Below are 22,405 nucleotides of genomic sequence, written 5' to 3'. Positions count from 1 at the left end.
AATATTCTCCCCTGGAGCTCTGTTTGGCTCCTTAATAAGTGTTTTCATTCTATATATCATCATTTGATGCATGCATAGTGCATGTTTATATCTAATTTTCGTGTTTTTGAGAGCATTTGGATCAGATCGCAGATATATAAGTTTCAGACAATAGATTGCAACAGTTCTGGTATAGTTGATTTCAATTCGGTGCCACAACTCTGTGTGAGACAGACACATTGTATGTACAATGCAAAATATTGGCCTGGGTATCACCAAACATTTACTGCAAAAACCACTCACGCATTGATTAGTAAACCAGTATGGGGCAAATCTGTCTGGACAGGTAGCTGAATACTAGTATGTCACGTGTATTGATGAAGCAATGTAATGTTCATAATTTAGAATTCATTAAAAGTCTCCCTGTAACGGAAACTCGAATTTAAAAAATAATAGATTTAATTAATCAATAATGGTTAAAATAAATAATTAAAATATGTTACAATAAACAAATATACGATAAGTATTCAAGTTGGTGCCTATTTGGATTCACCTATGCAAATCTTACTGATTCTGAATCAGTCTTTGTCTTTTCGCTCGCACCTCGCTTTTCGTCACATCGTGGTGAAAATCAGTACTGACAGTGCCGTTCTTCATTTTCCAAAATATATTGCGCAAAATGGGCGATTACAACGCCGTAGCCCCACCTGCTGCCCCTATTGACACGAACGCTGCATTTGCAGATGCTCTCCAAAGAGCTAGGCAGGTAAGTTGTCGTGAAGAACGTCACATTTTTAGTGTAATAATGGCGGCTACATGGCTTCGCACTGCTCTGGCATGCTGTAACTCAGCCAATCCCTTTGTGAGTCAGTTATCCGGTGTGAACCTTTGTGTTGAGGGAAATTTTTCCAGAGTCTTTTGATCGCTTTCATTCGCCCAATCCAGATGATAAACAGTTTAAATAAGGAAGTTTCATTGTTTAAATTTTCATGACTGGGTTTTTTGAATTAACCGATATTGGACGCGTTGTTTGATTCTCTATTATCTATAATTTGGCCATTCGTGTTGCGTTGAGCCTAAGTATAGGGTCACACGTCAGTACTGACAAAAGAGACCGCTGGGTACATTACTAGCGTGGATCAAAATTAGCGTGTCATTTGCTGTTTCTTGGTAAGTATCTGGCACATAAATCGGTATTACCAACACACTGAGGATCCTGCGTTTTTACTGGCGCTATTTTAATTTACGCGAGCAGTTACAAATCTTGGTTTTCGATTCTGAGGATGGCTACCACGATGCTCCAAATTGCCAATTTGGCGCCTTTCTTTGAGCCCGTGAGGTTTTACGGCCTAAATATCGGACCGCTCGTCGATCATTTTCCGGCGCCAATGAAGAACAAAACGGGGCACCTGAAACTAAACGTCACTGGGCGTGAAGACTAAACAGTAGACTGCTCTAACCTTGTCGTTGATGGGGTTTGGAAATTGTTCAAACACGTCGATCATGTTCTGAAAACATTTTTGGGAGCCGCCATTACCAACTTCCGGTAATGGCGGCTCCAAGAAAACACGGATGCCCCATGCTCACTGTTTATGGAACGCGATCGACGTGTTTGAACAATTTCAAACCCCATAACAAGGTTAGATCAGTTTACGGATTAGTCTTCAGTAGTGACGAATTGGTACGACCAAATGCAGTAAAGGGATAGAAATACTTTTTTATTTCTTGTGGCAAAAGTTTGCCACCGGATATAAAATCAGGTGGCAATTATGAAAAATCTGGTGGCAGTTTAACACATCATGTGATCGGTATAATACAACATTTTGTCATTGCCACATACTCATTCTAATTTATAAATTCTTGAAAATATGGTGAGTACACGTCACAAAAAGTCAACCCACACTGCAGGCCTCGAAAAAAAATTTTTCAAACTTACTAACCGTGGGACACGTGAATTTCATTTTTACTTGGCCAAGAGGAAAAATTACTTGCCCTAAATTTCTAATAACTGTACCAGTAATTTGTAACAGAGAGCAAGAGTTTGACCATATGAAGTGAATTCAAAGAGGGAAAAAACATATTCAAACATGAACTACATGTACATCTTGTTAAAATGAAGGACTATTACCAAATTTGAAATGTCGCAGAAGAATGTGAGAATACTTGAGTCTTTTCTGTAGATTTGACCATCTAAAACATCTTTGAATTTGAATTTTTCCACAACCTAATCCAAATGAAAATCTTTGCATAAGAGTAATAAGATCGTGTGATTTACAATGTGCATGGCTGGCTGCTGCTCTTTATTATCAAGCTGACATCACAAACAACTGCTCTGCTGGTGTTTATCTGCCAATGCATGTGCACATGTACATCTGCAACCCTTTTACTGTTTACATGTTTGCTCACTGAGCACAGCAGTCTTCAAAGTTTTATTTTGATAAATGTATTCGTCAAGAGAGCAGATAAGATTCAAGTTTCGTTTCCGTTACTCTTCAGTGTAGATTTGTTTTCTGTAAGTGAGAGCCGATTCCCAACAACCAAGGTCACGTAATTTGAAACTGTCTGCATCTCATGCACTACGTAGCTGCAATGTGTGGCCTCCTCGGTCGGCTGAGCCCGTTTCGACTACGATGTAAACTTGTAATTTTTCAACTGGGTGTTGATTTACGTTGAACAGTAAGCATGGCTTCGAGAAGTTTACATAAGTTTACATAAGTTTACATCCATTTACCAAGCACATGGTGCAATTACACTATCGCGTGAAGCCGATCGACTGTCATACAACTCATACACTTGCACAAAGAGAATGGCAACCACTGTCAAGAGCATACCACTTTACGGCATACACATACAAAACAGTGAGTTCACTCCGTGTCGTCGGAGAGAACATGTCGCAAAACTCTATTTTTACGACTTTTTGTGTTTTACAACAGCAAGAACGATTATTTTGCGATGTCGGGCGGATTTTCAAGGGTTTTCAGAAAAACTTTGGAGAGTTGAAGGACTTACAATGATTGTAGGCGTGTACAGACATAATGAAATACGTTTTCAAGCTTGAATTGTCCAGGGCCTAGTTAATTCACCCGCTGGTGCACTTGCCCATCGGACGGGAAGCATATTGATTTTACTTGCCCGAACGCAAAATTCACTAGCCACGGGCGTCTGGCGATAGGAATTTTCGAGCCCTGTACTGGCTAATGAATTGCAAGTATTTATTATTATTTAATTCATGCAGGCTGCAGTTTGGCTTTGTTTTCAAAATGTCACAACATGCTTTTATCTTGTGCCCTATGACTGCATATGCGGCTATCACAGAGGGCAACAGCATGTCAAGTGTAACAAAAGCTGCTGTTATCGATATGGAGATTAGCCAATCACAAGTTTGGATTCACGCTATGTTTTCATTCATGCCAAAATGTCGCAATTAGTTCGGGTTTTTTTTGCTAATGAGTTTTTCCGCCGTCAGACAACGCGTGTTCCTTCAGTGTTCCTTCGTTCAAGCCGTAGGATCGATGACATGATGACCCAAATTTAGTGGCAGAAAAATACCACCAGAAAAAAATTTTGGTGGCAGATTGATAGTTTTTGGTGGCAAATGCCACCATTGCCACCGATTATTTCGAACACTGCAGTAAATATGTAGCATTTCACATCTACATGCCTGGTCCAGTTGGATGCGCTTATTTTACCCATCTACAGGGCCATCGTAGCGCTACTGGTGAGCGAAGTCGCAAAAACCAAAAATCACCGACCGCCTCACCGTAGCGCTACAATTTTGCAGCTACTCTTTGGTCTTGCCAAAATCAGAGGGAAAGTCAAGAACCTTGTGGCACAACTTCCTTCAGGTGCTTTCTAACCAGAAATCCCTGACATCAGCGAAGTGACCATGGGAGAATCACATCTAATCTTGTATACTTGAAAGGGTTATTGGGCTAGTTCTTAGGTTGGCTAGCTTCGTTGTGAAGGGCCTTGTACTTGTGCACCTTATGCTCTTACCAACTGCGCCTCCAACCACAGCCAGTAACAACACAGCCAGTAACAACCCAGACCTGCCATGCTGAGCAAACAGTTGGTGCTCATTATGAATGTAAGGGGTGGACCATTTGATATCGGCGGGGAAAAAAAAGTATTCCCACCGAATGTCAGTGAAAAAAAAATTCAGCCAGAGGGGCTGAGGAAAAAAAAGATGCCTCACTAAGGTGAAAGGAAAAAATATTCATCAAAAGTTACTTTCTGGAACACATTTTTTTATTATCAGGGCCTTTTGGGTGCAAATTGAAGACTGTCAGATACACAATGGTTCTTTGGCCAAATACAGTTAGGGAGTGCTATATTAAGATTTTAATATCTTCCTCATATAGCTCAATCCCGAGGGTATAGTTGTGATCAGTACATGTAGCAACTTTTAGCTTTTTAAACTTATATATAAAGGAAAGTGAGGCAAGTTCACACATCGTTTTCTACCTTTGTTAATGATGCAGTATGTTGAATCGATCAATGTGGTTTTATGATATGGAGAAACATGGCGAGACTCTGGTGAATCGATATTGCTTTGACCCAGGTCGTGTGATCTGGGTCCCCGGGAGAACCGGTTGTATGTTAAAGTAATTCGTCTTAACGGTGTTTTGGAACCAAAGTGCTGTTCCTTCATCAATCGCTGGAATTGTTTTGTTTTCCCTCATGTTAGTTAGATGGTAAATATATGTACAAGTATTGTGTTCCAGCTGATTACCTAATGTGCAACATTTTACTCTGCTACAGTAGAGGACTGTACATTTGTTGTTGGGGGAAAAAAGTATCCAAATGAGAAGTGTGAGAAAAACAAAGTTACCAGTAATCAGAGGGTGAAAAAAAAAATTTGAATAGTGGATCAGGTACAAAAAGAAATGCGACCTCTTAAATCTTCCTGATCCCCCCCCCCCCAGTCCGTGATACCATATGGTCCACCCCTAAGATAGATGGATGGATGGATGTCTGTATAATAATCGCAATCATACCAATCCATAATCCAATAACACTAGGTCAAAATTTGTATTTGTATATATATTTCTCTTTCCAGAGTCTTTGATCAGGTCAAGTACATGTAGATATACTCACTAGCACTGGTGGCATAGTCACTATCAATACGGTAGTAGAAATACAAACCTGGCAAGAAAATTCCAGAAAATAAGAATTTTGCTGATATGTCTTAAAAAATCTGTTTTTCTTGACTTTTTTGATGGACCTCTTTAAATAACCCTTCATTAACCCAAGTCAGTAGAAGCGGTGTTGAGCCAAACCATATACAAATTTTCACACATTTTGATAGATAGTGTATATGTTATATGTGTACACTGGATTAAGTCGTCAGGGTTCCCCACCAGGGGATTTTGTGGGGTAGGCTACCCCTCAGGATTTTTTTTAGTAAACTACGTATATGTTAATAACAATACAAAAGAAAACTCACAACAAAAGATATACAAATTATTGTTGTGTACACTTGACGCCCCTCTGTTTCTCTACGCTGTTGAGAATACTGGTCAGTAAAATACTAAAAATCACGTTTCTCTGTTTTCATAGGCCTTCAAATGTTCAAGTCAACTGTTACAATGCAATGTACATGTACATGCATTTGACAGGTTATGCCCCACTTGTTTTTAACCAACTTAACATGATTAGGATGAGGGTAAAGTAGTGAAGTCAGTCAAAGAAATTAATTATTTTTATTTCAGCAAATTACAATATTTGAATACTTAATGACCTTTAGAATTAATCTGTGGTGAATATTGTTCATTATAATGATCATAACACTTTCAGGGCCTGAAAAATACGCTTGCCCAATGTCCGGGACAGACTGATTTCTAATACGGACAAGCGCAAAACTAGCCCTCACTTGCCCGCGGGCAGAAAGTTCAGAGTCAACTCAGTGTTTTGCCAAGAGTGCGTTCTTTCGTCTTTTGATGCAAATTAGAAACAATGTCCCTCGAAAGTACCAGACATGGGTCACTCAGACGCACTCAAATCGGGACTAATTTTTTTAGTCTCAACCGAAACACTGAAGAAAAATCAGTTACTCTATTACAGTTTGCGATTCATGGTATGAGCAAGTCGATGTGCGTCCACTAGCCACTGGACCCTGGGGCAAATGCCGGGCCATGTACACTCCACTCATTTTACATGTAAAATGAAACGAGATAATAACCAGACAATGATGTTTGAAGCGGAAACCTGGATTATTTTAAAAAGAACAACTAACTTTTCACCAAACAATTTGGACAGTGAAACAGTAAAGCAAACTTTATTGACAACCACCGTTACTCTACCCAACTAACCTGCTAGCTATAGTAGTACACAGTGTGCACGGAGAATAAAATTTCTAGCCACACTTCACGGAGCATCAAACGGCACTATGTGGTGTGATGGAAGCTCACAACTTTACCTAAAAATATCAGTAACTCCAAAATGTTGATGAAGCACTATATCCCTGTCTTTCAAAGTAGTATTTTGCAGCCAGAAATTTCTCCAGAAGGAGTCTCATCCCACTCTTCGATCGTACGCATCAAGCTTGTGTAGGTCACCATGCTGAATTCCTTATATGGTCAAGACCCCCTATCTTGATTGTAGCGGACCTTACAGGGCTCGCACATAAGCGCTAGCCCACTAGCCCGAGGCTAGTAAATTTTGAAGAGGACTAGTAAAAATGTCGTCGGAGGTAGTCCTGCGGACTAGTGCAATTTTTCAATAGCAGTCCAGGAAAGTTTATCGCTACAAAACTCATGGGACGCCGGGCCACTCATTCGATAAGAATGAACCAAGCCTCAATCATTTTAAAAATAAACTAACTTTTACCCAAACAAATTGGACAGTGAAACAGTGAAGCAAACTTTATTGATCACCAACTCTAAAATGAAACAGTTACCTGCTACGTAGAATCAAATTGTACGGTACATGCCAGTAACATGGCCCCGGGAAACATGGCTCAACGCTGAGCATCAAACAGAATTGTCTGCACGTCGTGCATTTTGGTTTGCTTAAGCTCATCACTTCGCCTAAAAACATGAGCAACCCCACAATTTTGCTCAAAACACTGCATCCTTGCCTTTCAAAGAAGATTGTCTCAAGATTTCTTCAGGGGCATTCCCAAACAACACCTCCGATCGTTCGTAGCCAGCTTGACCCTGCTTTGGAATGTCTCCACATGCTGACCTCCATATATAGTCAAGACCCCTAGCTTGATTGAAGCTGATCTTAAAAAGAGCCATCTAGCTTGCCAAAACAGTGCTATGGCAAGTTGCTACTGCTTGTACAGGTGACGGAATTCCTCTCAGATACTAACTTGGTGCAAGCAACTTATTGTTTTGCCATTTTATTGGAAAAGTGTAAATTATTGGGGCAATAATAGTGAAGTGAACCTTATAACAGTAGTGAAAAAACAACGTATGAAATGGGTGTATCAGACTGTTGTATCCAATCACTTCTGGGAGTCATTGGTTATTGCCAATGCTAATCACATTTTGTTACCAGTAACTGGCAAAAACTCATGAAAGACACAAGCACATGAAATGGTAAAATGCAACATTTTTACAAATAAAAACTAAATTTTTCACAAACCATTATTACAAATGAGAGGTCCTCCCCACAAGCTGGTCAATTTTAAAATGTGATATATGTCAAAAATATGAAGGCACTCCACAGGAACATTTGTGAATGGCTGTACAAATTTCAGTTCTGGTGAAACAAATCTGTCCTCACCATGAACAAACATGTTCTTTGCCAATTAGTGGTGCACTACCTGAGCTATGAAGAATTTTCTGACAAATTAATCCCTACGTCTAATTTTATTCTTAATGGTAATACGCTATTTTCATGACCTTTCCTCCTACACAGGATATTTTATTCAGGTCATTTTAGTGCTTTATATATGATTCAAAGTTAAACATTTTGCAGTAAGCAAATGTGCTAGTCTTGCATGAAAAAATAATCGCAATCATACCAATCCATAATCCAATAACACTAGGTCAGAATTTGTAAGACAATAGTTGTAAACATAGACACAAAACAGAACAGAACAGACAGTAAATAGACGGTACACAAACAAAGTCACATTCGTGAAAGAAAGATACATGGACCTCTGGTTATTGGGTTTAAAAACCTTTGTGAAAAAAAAATATGAGAATGGTCATATACACCTCTTTCCAACATGAGAGCAACATTTGGCTTTGCTTGAGCAGGACTAGTAGATTTCATTTAGGACTACTAAAAATGAACTGCTACTAGTCCTTCGGGCTAGTGGATGATTTGACCTTGCGTCGAGCCCTGCCTTAACAAAAGCCACCTAGCTTGTCAAAACCGTGGTATGGCAAGTTGCTATTGCTATTATGAAGAGAAAGGAGTTCCCACAAACAAACAAAGAAACAAACAAGTAACGTATGAAGTTGCATGAATAAAAGTGTAATTTTACATGATCTTGCATACTGTACATGGGGAGAGCATGTGGCAAGATAAATTGTCCAACTTTTAGCTCCCCATTGTTAGATACATGTACTTGTTAGATGCTGTATATACTATATACTTTACATGTATATGTAAATGCCAAAGAACCATTTCATACATGATAATGTAATATGTATTGATGTGGCCAGGGTTCTCCCCACGCTGGTCAGCGCCAGTCAGGCTCGTCTGGCACTCAGGATTTCCGACCTGCATTGACAAGTGACCATCCGGCACTTGCTGTTCAATGTTTTGAACAATCAACATGAATGTCTATGACACTTTTGAGGTCAAGCAGTTCATAAAATTGCATGAAGAGTTGATGAAAACAATGGTACTATAGAATGCCTTTCAATAAAATGCAATTTAAACAATACAACTGGTTAATTACCGTACGCTGATTTTGCACATATGGAAATCTGTTTAGATGTTGAATGTATGTTCACAAGATCATTCCCTATGAACTAGACATGGTTTTCTTGTCACACAGTATCTTTGTACGATCGAAAGGAGGAGAAAAACTGAAGTTTTTTTGCTTGGTATCAAGGTTTATGACACTATAAAAATGAAGTACAGTAGCAAAAATCAGCACAAAAACAGGACTTCTACTAAAATGTACTCTTCAATGCTCAGTTCAGACTCAATAAGTGGCATTGTGGAAAGACGCTAGACATACTACATGCAATGAAAGTCATGAGCAAACTTTTGTGTCAACGAATCCAGTCTTTGAATTATCAATGAACACTCACTTAGTTTTTAGGTCAATAAGCCCAAAGTTACTTGTCCGTGGCAACAAGCCTCTCTGTTTGTGAATTTTACCATTCTACAATGACTATCAAGAAGCAATTGAAGCAAATTGACATAGAGAAATTAAACTTTCAAAACTACCGGTTTGGCCACTCAGTCAACCCCAAAGTTGTTGGTTTAAACTCCACTGAGTCTGCGCATGCGCAGTAACAAGACCACCTAGGTTAATTTGAAAAACATAGGATGCTGCTACAGTGCAATGGTAATCCAAACTTCATAGTGGTGAGGGACGATATAAGCACAGGAAAATGATGACAAAGTGCTACATTATTTTTCAGAAGATTCAAAACATTCCTTTACAACAACTAAAGATTTTTTTCTTACTGTATTGTTCAGTTAAAACTGAAAAAATACCTGGAAGGTACGGTATAAATGGCTGTTATTGTTTGTTTATCAAGCCCTAAGAAAGTAAACATACAAGCATATAAAAGTTACAGGTTTTCATGAATATTGATGCTCATGAATATTAATGAGTCATCCAGCACTCTTAGAACTCTGGGGAGAACCCTGTGTGGCAGTGCTTCATCCATTAACAGAAGATTGGTTTTTTTAGAATGAACATGCTGCATCTCAAATGTGTGCAAAAGAGAAAAAAGTTTAAATATTGGAAAATATCTGTTGTTTACAATGTACATTTACACTATTTTTTATGTATGTACATAAACAGATTGCAGCCAAGATTGGTGGAGCAGGTCCCGGTGTTCCTACTTCTAGTGCCCCTACACCAACACCAAATCTTTCTCAGCCAAGTAATAATGATAATGGTATGAGTATGGGTATGAATATGCCTATGGGTATGAATATGCCTATGGGTATGGGAGTTGGTATGAAAAGGCCTTTGGATGAAGGAAATGAACCAGAACCTAAGAAGATGGCTTCTCAAAATGATCGTAAGTCATTATTGTATGTCTGTACTGGTAGATCATTTGAAATATAGTGCAGCATGTTTTGTATCTTCCACTTCACTCAGTACGTGTAGTTCATTTTAAAATCAATTTGTAATTTAGTTTAATTTGTAAGCTTACATTTAGTTACATATGCTATTAAGGTTCATCTGTTCCAGGAAAGTAATCAAAAACAATGGCCATGAACAAATAATCACTTGTAAAGTTAATGAGAATTATTCTATGGCAACAATTTCATAAGTCTGTGTATAGGCAGTACAGTATGTTCTGTACTAGTAATGGCTGGTGGCTCACCCAGTCTTGAAGTTCATAAGGAAAATGATTTTTTTCTCATTCCAGCTCTCTTTACTGACAATGCATACTGTGTCAAGTATTATTGGCAGTTGAGGCAAGAAAAAGAGTACATATGATAAGAATATTACTTCTCAATAATATCAAGATTAGGTGGTCATTGTGCTTTGAATTATACAGGATAACAAACTTTTGAGTCAGTTTTGATATTAAAAATATTCTGCAAGTGTGCACTTTAAAAAAATGTGTAAAAAGTTAGAATTTCAGAAGGGAAAGAGATGTGTTCTGTGCTGGTGTAATTCCTTCATAGTTATGAACACCTGCTGTATTATTGTATAACCTACATGCAGGGCTCCCCCTAAGTCACCAAAATGATTAGCCAACTGATTAGCCAAATCAAAAATCTTGTAGCCACTTTGAGCAACTTTTAGCCAGTTTATGATCTCAATTAAGCGTGGCAATTACAGCTTTCTCCGCATTCAGGAGTTCCTAATTTTACAAATCGAGATGTTTTGTATGATGTTCCTGATAGTTTTACATTAAAGAAACATTTGTTCAGTTTGTATTGAATAATCTGTGTTTTTATGACATTTCCAGGATAGAAATACTTTTTCATTTCAGATGGTAAACTTTTACCACCAGAAATAAAATAAGGTATCAATTGAATTCTAAAAATCTGGTAGCAAAGTGAAGTGTATATTACAACAGGTATAGAACATTTCTGCGGCATTCATTTAGTGTTCACAGTATGATAGCTTGTCATAAGCTACAAGCCTCTCATGCGGCAAATTTATGCAGTCTTCCATAACCAAAATGTTTTAGCCACAAGAATAAAAAAAATGGTGCAGGAGAAAGCATTTAGTAGCACACTGGCAGTGTAGATACAATTGGCCCCGGTGTTACTTGTATGTCACAGTTGTGATCAAGCAGGCTGAATAGCATTTTGAGTATGAGTATTTTTCTTGAGACCAAAGGTTTTGGCCAAACACAACTCTTGTAAAACAAGACACAATGATATATGTTCATTTAAATTACTCACTGTTTGAGAGTATACATTGTTTTAATGATTATGATAACATTTTAACACAGATATATTTTCACTTGATATTTTGATATCATATAGAAATGTCTGGTAATGTTTACTTCTACATCATTAAACTGGTCGAATCTGCAAAAATATTAAAATAATTAAGAATCACATAATTTCTTGTATAAGTTATAGCAGTTTGAAATAGACCGAATTAACAATTTTAATGAATTGTTGCTTTAATGTTTACATGAAAAATTGCAATTCACAAATGTGATGATTTGACAATGGATATGCTTACTGCAATTACTGTTTACAATATTCCTTTGCAATGACTCTTAATAAATTTAATTTAAAACTGACAGTCAAGCTGAATGCCATTTAAATTGGAAGACACCAAAAATACCTTTTACCTATTGACCCACCCTAGGTGGCTCTTTTGAACCATAATTGTACACTTAAGGGGTCTTCATGCATGACATCACATGATGAGATGACCTAGACTTGACCTTTCAGAAAACCTCAGTTTTTCTCCTCTTCCTTGTATTATTGCTCCGTTTGTGAAATTTCCTTTTAAACTACGGTTTTTACTATCAAACTGAGTAGTTGCAGGCCAAATTTTGATTCTAGCAAAGTAGGTAAAACTTCTAGATAGACTGGAGGACGAACGGGACTCACGGAGGCGAAACAAAGCCTCTATGTACCACAGACGGAACAGCAACAATGTCTGCTCCACGTACCAGGGAACTTGTAACTTTGTAGAAAGGAGAGTAAACTGTTTCAATACATTGCAACTTTGTAGGAAGGAGAGTAAACTGTTTCAACATCTAACAACTTTTTTATTGTTAGCTGTAGTTTTTTATTGAGGTGGCACCTGGGCAGGAAAAATTCATTAGCCACTATGTTCGCCAAACTGGAATTTTTGTAGCCATTTTTAACTTTCTTTCGCATTTGGCTAATTGGCGATCGGGTAGCGGGAGCCCTGACATGTATAACATTGAAACGCACTTCTGGTTTGTGCCTATTGATGTCAGAGCATTGAGCAATTTATAGTCAAAGTGCATACATGGGTAGTTTGTACATCATTGTATTTTCATTTCAAAAAAGCAAGCAAAATGCAGTTATGAAATTATTTAACTTCCAAATTATCAATTGAATATTGACTTTGAAGGCTGTGCATTTTTACTGCCTACTAATATTATCTCCTATTCAAGGACCCAAGGAAAGGAAGAAATGTACATGTAGACAACAGTAAATTGTGAAAGTGTATTCTCTTGCAGGGATGATAGTATAAAAATTAGTAATTATTATATGGTCTATTCTTTTTCAGCAATTGGTGCACAGTTAGCTGCTCTTGCTCAACAGGCTAGGTAATTTAAATGTCAAAGTATGGTATTTTATGAGAACATTTCTGTATAACAGTATTCAAGCTGACTACTATGCAATTATACCTGTACATGTACTGAACATGTCCATGTTCTTTACAGCAGTTGTATAATGGATCGGTTGCCAATATTATTTTTCTGCTCTCACTCTTCCTCTTTGCGGCCACTATTGTTTTATAAACTAGAATTAAATTGGAGAAAAATTCAACTGAAGGAAAATTGCTGTACATACATGTATATTGCATATTTCATAAAATGTACTAGGAGTATGTGTACATGTTGTATGTTTTACTGTTTATTTTGACGCGCAAGTGCACATGTTATTATGTAGACTTGAAAAACTATAAACATAAATTATGTGATATTACTTTGCCATTAGTTTCATGTGTGTTTGGCGAGTCACATGTCCTGTGTACACATTCCTTGTGGAAATACAGAATTACCTATAAGATATGTGATTTATGTTATTTCACAGAGTTGGTCAAGGCGTCGTCACTGAGGACTACAAGATTCCAGACAAACTTGTTGGGCTTGGTAAATTTCTAGTGTTCAAATTAACTCAGTACATCAGTGTGGTTTTGTGTGACCACCAGCAGTATAGAGCGGGTTGACAAAAGTTAATGCATTTCATCCCGGCATCCATTTACTTGTAATTGAAAGCTGTTTCAAAGTTTATTATTATTAATCATTTTTAGTAAAATGTAACTGATATGCTGTTTTGTTTCAGCATCTAATCAAGAGAATCCTTGGGAATGATACCATCTATCTATCCTAGGGGAGAGACTGACATATGTTTAACATCACCTTAGATTTGTTATCTCTCTATTTGTCTGTGTGTAAACAGTTGACTTGATAGGTCTGTTTTTGTTGCATGTGTTTAGTAATAGGAAGGGGAGGAGAACAGATTACTAGGTTACAGGCTGACTCTGGGTGTAAAATTCAGATTGCTCAAGACAGCGGTGGCTCACCAGATAGGTCTTGTACTCTGACTGGCACTCCACAAGCTATCAAGTAAGTTTGAAAGCAAGTGTTACCTGCTTTTTACAACTCTTTGACTTTAAGACGAGTTTTATTCCATACTGGAAAACAAGTCACCACTTTATTTAGAGTAACTATCACTTTTAGTGCAATTTGTATTGTCAAGACTCAAGTGGATATCTTATTCATTTGGAGACATGTATTCCAAATTGAGTATTCTCATGATATGATTTGTAGTAAAGGGAGATGGATTGTTTACTATTAGTCAGTGATATTTTACTGCGTAAAAAAAAACCCTGCCAAGCTAGAAAATATGCCTGTGCTAGGATTTTATGTTCACACCACTCTGCAAATATTCCATTTTTCTTCGCAGGAGTGCGAAAAATCTTATTGACAGTATCATTGACAAAGGCCATGGTCCTCCTGTTGGCTCAGATGGTGGACTTGGAGACGGAAATACCACCATTGAAATAATGATTCCAAGTAACAAAGTTGGTTTGGTAATTGGCAAAGGAGGAGAGATGATTAAGAAGTTACAGGTGAGTACAAAGTAGAGTAAAATAAGCTATTTTGGGTCTTGGGAAACTGAAAAAAAATGCCTCAAAACCTTATTGTGGTTATTCAATGAACTATAAATTGTCCTTTTGCTTTAGCGCTATCCACTCAAATTTCTTCCAAGCCTTTAGCGCCATTGGTATTTGTGAATGACATTGGAAACTACTTACCAAACTTTCACTATCAACTATTGCACTCAATCTCGAGAAAGGTTTTCAATGACTGAAATTACACGGGGCTTAGTTCTTACGACCAAAAGTGTGCATCATCTAATGTAAAAGCAAGTAAGATATCAAATTGATCCAGCAAAATATGCAATAAGATTTTCATTCTCTTCTGCTACATTCTGACAGTCCAGAAATGTTGATTTGCATCATTGTAAAGTTATGATTATCAAAAATTTACACACTGGGTCGATGTTACAGAATAAAGCAAAATTATACAATACACTAAATATTATTTTTCTAAAAATACTTTCTGTTGTACTGCATTGTTCTGTCAGGCAAGGACGTAAGAGTAACTACTATAACTGCTACTGAGTGTAAGCAAAAAAAGCCCAACATTGTTTGGATCTGTTTACAGAACCAACACAATTCAGGATTAAATACACATATGAAGTCACGCTGTGATTTGCACAACCATATGATTGATAGTGATTTTCAGAGCACCAGCTATTGTTTCTGGTCTAACTTTTCGGAAAAAAATATCGATAAAAAGTAGTTGTAGAGGGTGTCAGATTGCAAAATTAGTCACTGTAATAAAGCATTTATGTATTTATTATGATGATGAAATTGGTTTTTGTAACTTTTTTATTGAGAGAAACTCAAAAACCTATATTTTCTGGCACTCTTTCCCAGTGTTGCTTGGTTGGACGCATCATGCATAATAAGTGTCGCTGTCATTATGTTCATTTTTGTATCCCACCTACCCCTTTAATAATGGTCAATTTAAAGTGGAAGTAAGAAAAACAAGTTTTCTGTATTAGGTGTGGTTTGTGTGTGTATATATGTTATATTAGCATTTCTTGAAATGAATGTTCATTCATTGAACTTTTTGCAAAGGTACTACTGTATAAAATGTCAGTGGTGAGGTTGGCCTTTTCCAAGACACCAAGAGTGATAACTGATTCAACTCTTGTGGGAAAAATAAACAGGTTGGTTTGATTGTGAATGACTGAATGTAAATGTCCTCTGTTGTGTTTTATTGTACAGGAGCGTGCAGGGGTCAAAATGGTAATGATTCAAGACGCCACAACATCATCTAGTGCCAACAAACCTCTCAGGGTGTCTGGTGACCCACAGAAATGTCATGTAAGTGTTGAACTGGCAAATGTTATAGTGTAGTGTTGAGTAAAGATTCATTGGTAATGTTGGATATTTGGAAATGTTTTACGAATTTCAGTGTAACGAAGAAATTTAAAAGAATCCCACTGGCTAAAGTTTTTGGAGCTGTTATTTTGTAGGATGGATTGTGTACAGTTGCTCAACATGAAATCTTTCTTTGTTGAATCACAGCATGCCCAGGAATTGGTAGAAGAGCTTCTTGGAGACAACAGAGACAAGCCACCGGTAAGCTTATCAAACTCAAAAATTATCACATCAAGCAAAACTTAACAGATGATTTCAAAATGCATAGTGTATGCTAGTGTGCAATCTGCAACCATCGTGTGTCTTGATAATTTATTGTGTAAGGTGTTGGTGTAAATGTACATGTACCGTACATCTTTGTAGGGTCTCTCTTACAAATATATGCACACTGTGAACAGTAAACATTTCTTTGATACACTGTGAAATGTGACCTGCAGATATACACATAATGTGCTTTATATAGTAAGTTCATAAAATATTATGTTTTTAAAATCGCACATTAAAGGCATATTCCACCCAAATATCAACCTGCCTTAAAAAGTAGAATAATATTATTTTTATAACATTTATGATGAAAAGATGAGAAATGTGCAGTTTATTCTCTGAGAAATTTATTAAATGTTTTGTATGATGCCATTTTCGCAGTATTGAAGCGCTACCTATCAGAATTCCTCAGAGGCTTTACCTTTGATGACGTAAAGTTTTCGTGTTTCATTGAGGAAGTTAGGGACCGTCTCAGATTGTCGCAGAAGTTCAAAAGCGAAATTTATCGTTTAGGGGGGGAGGGGGTTTGACCTCCATTCAATTAATGAACTTCACTTTCGCACTTTTATTTTGTGATCACAAGTTTTGTGTGTTTATTTTAAATTAAAGAAAAACTGCACACTCGTGCCAACAAATTTGTCACTGTTTCCATCTCGTTTGTGCCCCAAACACAATTTACCGATAGAACATTGTATCCTCAACATTTCATTCATCAAATTATACAAAGACAAAAAGTATCATTTTTTTAAAAATGTGCTATGTATAAGCGTCTGCTCTAACCACTAGATGTCTTTATTCTCACTTGTTATGCACCTGGTCATAGTCGTTTGAATATGATTGAACATGCCTGGGCCCCCTTGTCAAAGTTTCTCGCTTATTTACCGCCCCTACCAAGTACAAATGGGTGATCACAAAGACAAAGAACAGCACAAGAGATGCAAAAAGGAAAGTAAAAATAAAATGAAATTTTTATGCGGTAAATGCCCTGTTAGTACTCAAATCTGATCGATACTTTAATTGTAATGTGGCAAGGGATATACGTCTTTACTTTAGTAGCTATAGCAAAATGCAACATTGTACTCTCAGGCAGACATGAACATTTCGCACTTTTGAAGTTTCGTTTAGGGGAGGGGGGAGGGGGTTATGATCTAAACGAAGAAATTTCGTTTCTTGAACTTCTGCGACAATCTGAGACGGTCCCTTACATGTAGGGGGTTTATTGAAAATTGCCAATGCAAAGTGCTAGTTTTTCAGTTAATGTAAATTTATAATGGGCAAAGGAGGGCAAGATGCATAAGATAATTTCAAGCACCGTTGCCCAATTTTAGATTTATTTTCATTTATAACTTAAACAAATTGCACTTTCTGCTCAGAAAGTAATGATAAATGCTTTTATGACATAAGTATAAACCTGTATACAGCTGATGAAATTATGGGTTGACATGACTTAATCTGTAGCCAGGAAAGAATAAGAGGAAGAAAGTGTTACAAAATGTGTCTCTGTGGTATGTTGAAATCTCAATGTGTCAAATATGTATTTTTTACAGATGAGAGGAGACAGTTATGAAAGAGACTTTGGTCCTGGTCCCATTGGTGATGGAGGTGGAAGAGGTGAATATGGATCTAGGATGGACCGCGGTGGCGGCGGTGGTGGTGGCGGTGGCGGTAACGGCTATGAGGTACACACTTTCTTACAAACATTTTGATTGACTATGTATCAACGAGTTGCTGTATAGTAAAGTGACCTAAATAGCAATTCTGACTGGGTGATATCTTAAACATGGAGCAGGAACACAAAACAAAATTTACCAGATATAAAATCCTTATCTCCTCCCAAAGAAAGAAGTCTGAGAAGTTACATTAGAAATACTGCTGATTTGTGGTGTCAGTTTGATGAGTTACATATGAATCGATGATTCCATTCAACACTTTATGGAATTTCTTCCTGAATTTCCATTTACACAGATGAGAGTTCCAAGGTTTGCTGTTGGCATAGTGATAGGACGTGGTGGTGACATGATAAAGAAGATCCAAAATGAAAGTGGTGCAAGGGTTCAGTTTAAACACGGTAAGAAAGGAGGATCTTTCCACTTAGCATAAAATTGAGTACAAAAGGAATTTGCAAATCTTCATCATAAACTGCAGCATATTTTGCATTGACTCCATGAAACTTCTCATTGCAAATTTTTTTCCGTAAAATATATATGAAGCTAACCTTAAACAGTAAACCGTCATGTTAAGCCTACTTGTATGTGTAACTTCATAAGCATTTGTTATGTGTAATGTGATATACGCTTTTCAGACCGTTTGTTTTTATCCAGTGGTCCCCTTGGTGATGGAGGTGGAAGAGGTGAATATGGATCTGGGATATCAAATGATAATAAGTTAAAATAAAGCATGTCTGCAAAGTCATATGACTAGAAATTTCTAGCGTTGCAAATCAACAAGTCATGTAAAAATGACTTGTAGTTTTGAGAGCTGGAAATATACAGATGCAGGAAGGATGTTAAGATCATGTATTTGACTTGTAATTCTTCTTCACTGTTTTCATGGCATCAGTGTACTCTTTGTTTGATCCCAGGCAATATTTTCATTACATTATCATCGCATCATGACGTGTGTCTTAGCTTTGATAAATTTTGTCTGTGTTGTTTTATTCTAGATGACGGCAGTACACCAGAAAGACTGGCAATGATCAGTGGTTCCCATGATAGAATTGACACAGCTGTCAGAATGATTGAAGATCTAATTGCAAGTGCCAGTGTAAGTGGTCATAATCGCTGATTGTATCATTAATTACCTGAAAAACACACACTGGTGTTTCTATAGCATTCTCAGTCATACAACAGTACCTGTACTTTAAAAACCATTGTGATATATAGGTGAGATATCTGCACCATCTAATAGTTTTAATATTCCATACTACCCTGCCCATCTGTGGTGAACTTGAACATGACATAATTTTTGATTTGCGTGCTTCTGTCAATTTTGGTTCCTCAAGCAAAGAGATGAGCAGAGAAGGCAGCAAGGGGGAAGAGGTGACCGTGGAGGATTTGGTGGTCCTCCTCCCCACAGAGGTGGAGGAGGTGGTGGCGGAGGCAGTGGTGGTGGTGGATTCCGTGGTGGACCACCAGAGAGAGTAGATACAATCACTCACAATGTGCCAGCAAACAAATGTGGACTTGTCATTGGCAAAGGTTAGACGCAATAATTTATTTCAAATGAGTTTTTTTCTTCCAGCTGGATCCTTAAGCAGTATCACATTTGTCCATCTATGTTACCATGATTAAATGAAAAAATGTAACAACAATGCTCAGACTGTATCAGCCTTGATATATCATCTCTTATCAAAAGATTGTGTATTTGTGTACCTTTCTCCAAAAGATTGTTATCAATAGGGTAAACCATGTTGGTAAACCTATAGTACAGTGATCCCTTGTAATTTGATGTTTGGAGGAGATACAAGATTGCTATAAGCTTCTTGCTTCAACATGTACAGATGTTACTGTTTGAGGTTATGATGGAGCATCATATGTATCGTATGAAAATTTGTTATTTTCATATGTGTTTGTATCATAGGTGTTTAGATTTGAAAATATTTTTTACTCTGGCAAAGGTTACCAGTATATCTTACTCAAAGGTCACATCTTGCTGTATTCAATACCGTGATATTTCCCATCTTACACTTTCATGGTTTTCTTTGAAGGGGGTGAGACAATCAGAGGCATTAAGGAGATGTCAGGAGCACATGTTGAATTGACCAGGAATCAGGGACCAATGGGTGATAAGGTGTTCACCATCAGGGGAAGTCCTTCTCAAATACAGCATGCACAGCAACTTATACATGAAAAGATTACTGGGGTGAGTAACATTATCAAGAATAACAACAGGTGCTCTAGGAACCTTCCATCAAGAAAGTTTTAAAAGGATAAAAAAGTAACTTGTGTACTGGTTATCTGTTGCTCATCCAAAGTGTTTTTCATAACTTACAAGTCAATTCAAAGATGGAACCAAGGCAATTTGAAGGGCCAGCAGCTGTAACTAAACTTTATGTTACTTGCAAGTTCTTGTTCTTCTCCCCAAAGCATGATGAAACACCAACTATTTAGCTTGCCAACACTGTCTATATGTGTAAAATGCTGTTATTGTTTACATTTGAATTCTAATCTTGACCAGAATTCACTTGTCAACAATAACAATGCAGGCCACCCATGTACAGGCTTAGTTGACAAGCTTAACCCTTTTCCTGCCAGACAGTATCACTTCCCCATCAGCCAAGTCAGTAAAAAGCGGTATTGAGCCAGAATATGACGTATTTTCACCCACTTGGCTTGGTATGTAATAGCATCTTTAGTCCAAAAAAATCAAGTTTACAGTATTTATGTTTTCAACAGCTTTCAAATGTAAAGTATTATGTTAAAATACATCATATGGAATACGTTGTGTTCATAATTTAACGATCTTGACCTGTGGTGACATACGGACTTGGCAGGAAAAGGGTTACTAAGGTGCAGTTTTGTACCACCTTAGCTCTGGACAGTGCAACTGCTCTATGCACTAACCCAAACGACAGATGGTTGGTACAACGTCTACGTCGCACGAGCACAGCCTCCGTTGGGCTGTGCCCCTCCCACGTGATACAACGCACGTTCATCCATTACAATAGCGTCCTTACGGATCTGCCAAAAACGAAAGTGGGGGTAAAAACAAAACAAACGAAAATATGCGATCATAGATAGTATTTTATTCGGGAATAATTTACATTATGCCGAACAATAAATCTCGGAGTCTGTCTCGACGTCCGAGTGCATGGTCCGTGTTTCAAAAATTACAATCGGGGTGGCAGATCCGTGTTTCAAAATTATAATAGGGGGAATTGTACAAAATAATCCGTCTAAACAAAACAAACGAAAATATGCGATCCATAGATAGTATTTTATTCGGGAATAATTACATTATGCCGAATAATAAATCTCAGAGTCTGTCTCGACGTCCGAGTGCATGGTCCGTGTTACAAAGATTACAATCGGGGATTGTACAAAATAATCCGTGTTTCAATTTACAATCAGCGGGATCGTAAAGCACAAACAAACGGCACAACCGTGCTCAAAATGTGATCATGGTCCGTGTTAAGAATACATTCAAGCCACTGTTAGGCGAAGCTGTCCCCTGTCCGTTATTTACGTCGAGTTCTCTTGCTGATGGGTGTCGTCGGGGCTGTGTGAGTAGAGGTCTGCACGCCAACGCTCCTCTTACCTCGTAGCATCATGCGATGATGAAAAGCCGCAAAACACTCGCCCTCGTGAAGATGAACCCCGCACAGACTACATCCTTTGGACGTCTCAGACAGTCGTCCGCTCGCAGTGGTCTTACCCTCTCTGCTGCATACTTTACAGCATTTCTGCCGCCCCTCCAAACGGATGACAACGTGCATCGGCTGATTTTGTGGTTTTATGTACGAGGCAAGAGAAACGGTGGCCTCGCCCTCTCTCACTCTGGGCTGCGATCGCCCACAATAACCGCCAATGAGTTGTTTCCCGACACGCAGATGAAACATCTTATGGGTCAGCTTACTATCAGGGTGTACATGCTTGAAGCATATATATGCATTTACCAGGGCAACATCAATCAGGTAACATGCCAGATATGTCCACCATCTGTGGTTCTTGCGCCCAGTGTGAAAGTAATTGCGCTTCTGGTTGGCTCGGTCGACGCCTCCCATGTACCGGCGATAATTATACAGCGACAGAGGCACTTGTCGCTGCTCGTCTCCCTCCCCCACTGGCACGCACTCCAAGGGTGGATAGACCGTATTCAAGATCAGCACCTGAGCGTTACTATCCTGATAAGCAGTGATGTTAAGACGAGAGTCCATTCTGGTCGTGGCTTTCATATCCCCAACAGACAGAGGAAGGCGCTTCCTCTTACCCGGCGGAATTAATTGAGGGGGCATGGTGCGACGATTACGGCGGTTAAAACTCCCGACCATGTAGATCCCGGTCTCCATCAGCTCTCTAGCAGTAACGACCGTGCTAAACAGGCTATCACAAAATAGGCTGTGATTATATCCACAGAATGGCTGGACCAGCTCCATCGTAATTCTTTTCACCACACCTCGCTCCTGCCGTCTCCATCAGTCCGATCCCGAAATTCACACCTAGGTACGGTGCAAAGTTAGCGAAGTATGCAGTGCTGGAGTCGCACAGCTGCCATATCTTGAAACCGTCTCGATCAGGCTTATGCGGTAATCTCTGCTTAAATTTAGAACGGCCCTTAAATCGCACCATGCCCTCGTCGATGGAGATCTCCCTACCCATCTTATAATTATTTACGCACCTGTCAACTATGGGCTCCATCCATGGATTGATTTTATAAAGG

At 38.2% G+C, this 22,405-nt stretch overlaps 1 protein-coding gene across 2 annotated transcripts in view; it reads left to right on the top strand.

Annotated features, from left to right (window-relative positions):
• The first annotated feature begins 557 nt into the window (after positions 1 to 557).
• LOC139114802 (far upstream element-binding protein 1-like) overlaps positions 558 to 22,405 on the top strand; it is a 36,010-nt gene continuing 14,162 nt past the window's right edge. For both annotated transcript variants that reach the window (XM_070676736.1, XM_070676735.1), the window contains exons 1-13: positions 558 to 745; positions 9,923 to 10,145; positions 12,809 to 12,848; positions 13,339 to 13,397; positions 13,745 to 13,874; positions 14,215 to 14,380; positions 15,608 to 15,706; positions 15,911 to 15,964; positions 17,575 to 17,706; positions 17,993 to 18,095; positions 18,690 to 18,790; positions 19,029 to 19,224; positions 19,734 to 19,888. In XM_070676736.1, the coding sequence (XP_070532837.1) occupies positions 659 to 745; positions 9,923 to 10,145; positions 12,809 to 12,848; positions 13,339 to 13,397; positions 13,745 to 13,874; positions 14,215 to 14,380; positions 15,608 to 15,706; positions 15,911 to 15,964; positions 17,575 to 17,706; positions 17,993 to 18,095; positions 18,690 to 18,790; positions 19,029 to 19,224; positions 19,734 to 19,888 (1,545 nt within the window). In that variant the 5' untranslated portion in view covers positions 558 to 658. The remainder of the gene's footprint in view (positions 746 to 9,922; positions 10,146 to 12,808; positions 12,849 to 13,338; positions 13,398 to 13,744; positions 13,875 to 14,214; positions 14,381 to 15,607; positions 15,707 to 15,910; positions 15,965 to 17,574; positions 17,707 to 17,992; positions 18,096 to 18,689; positions 18,791 to 19,028; positions 19,225 to 19,733; positions 19,889 to 22,405) is intronic.

This window comes from Ptychodera flava, chromosome 16, assembly GCF_041260155.1.
Source record: "Ptychodera flava strain L36383 chromosome 16, AS_Pfla_20210202, whole genome shotgun sequence".
NCBI classification, from domain to species: Eukaryota; Metazoa; Hemichordata; class Enteropneusta; family Ptychoderidae; genus Ptychodera; species Ptychodera flava.
This window is presented reverse-complemented; position numbering and strand designations above follow the sequence as displayed.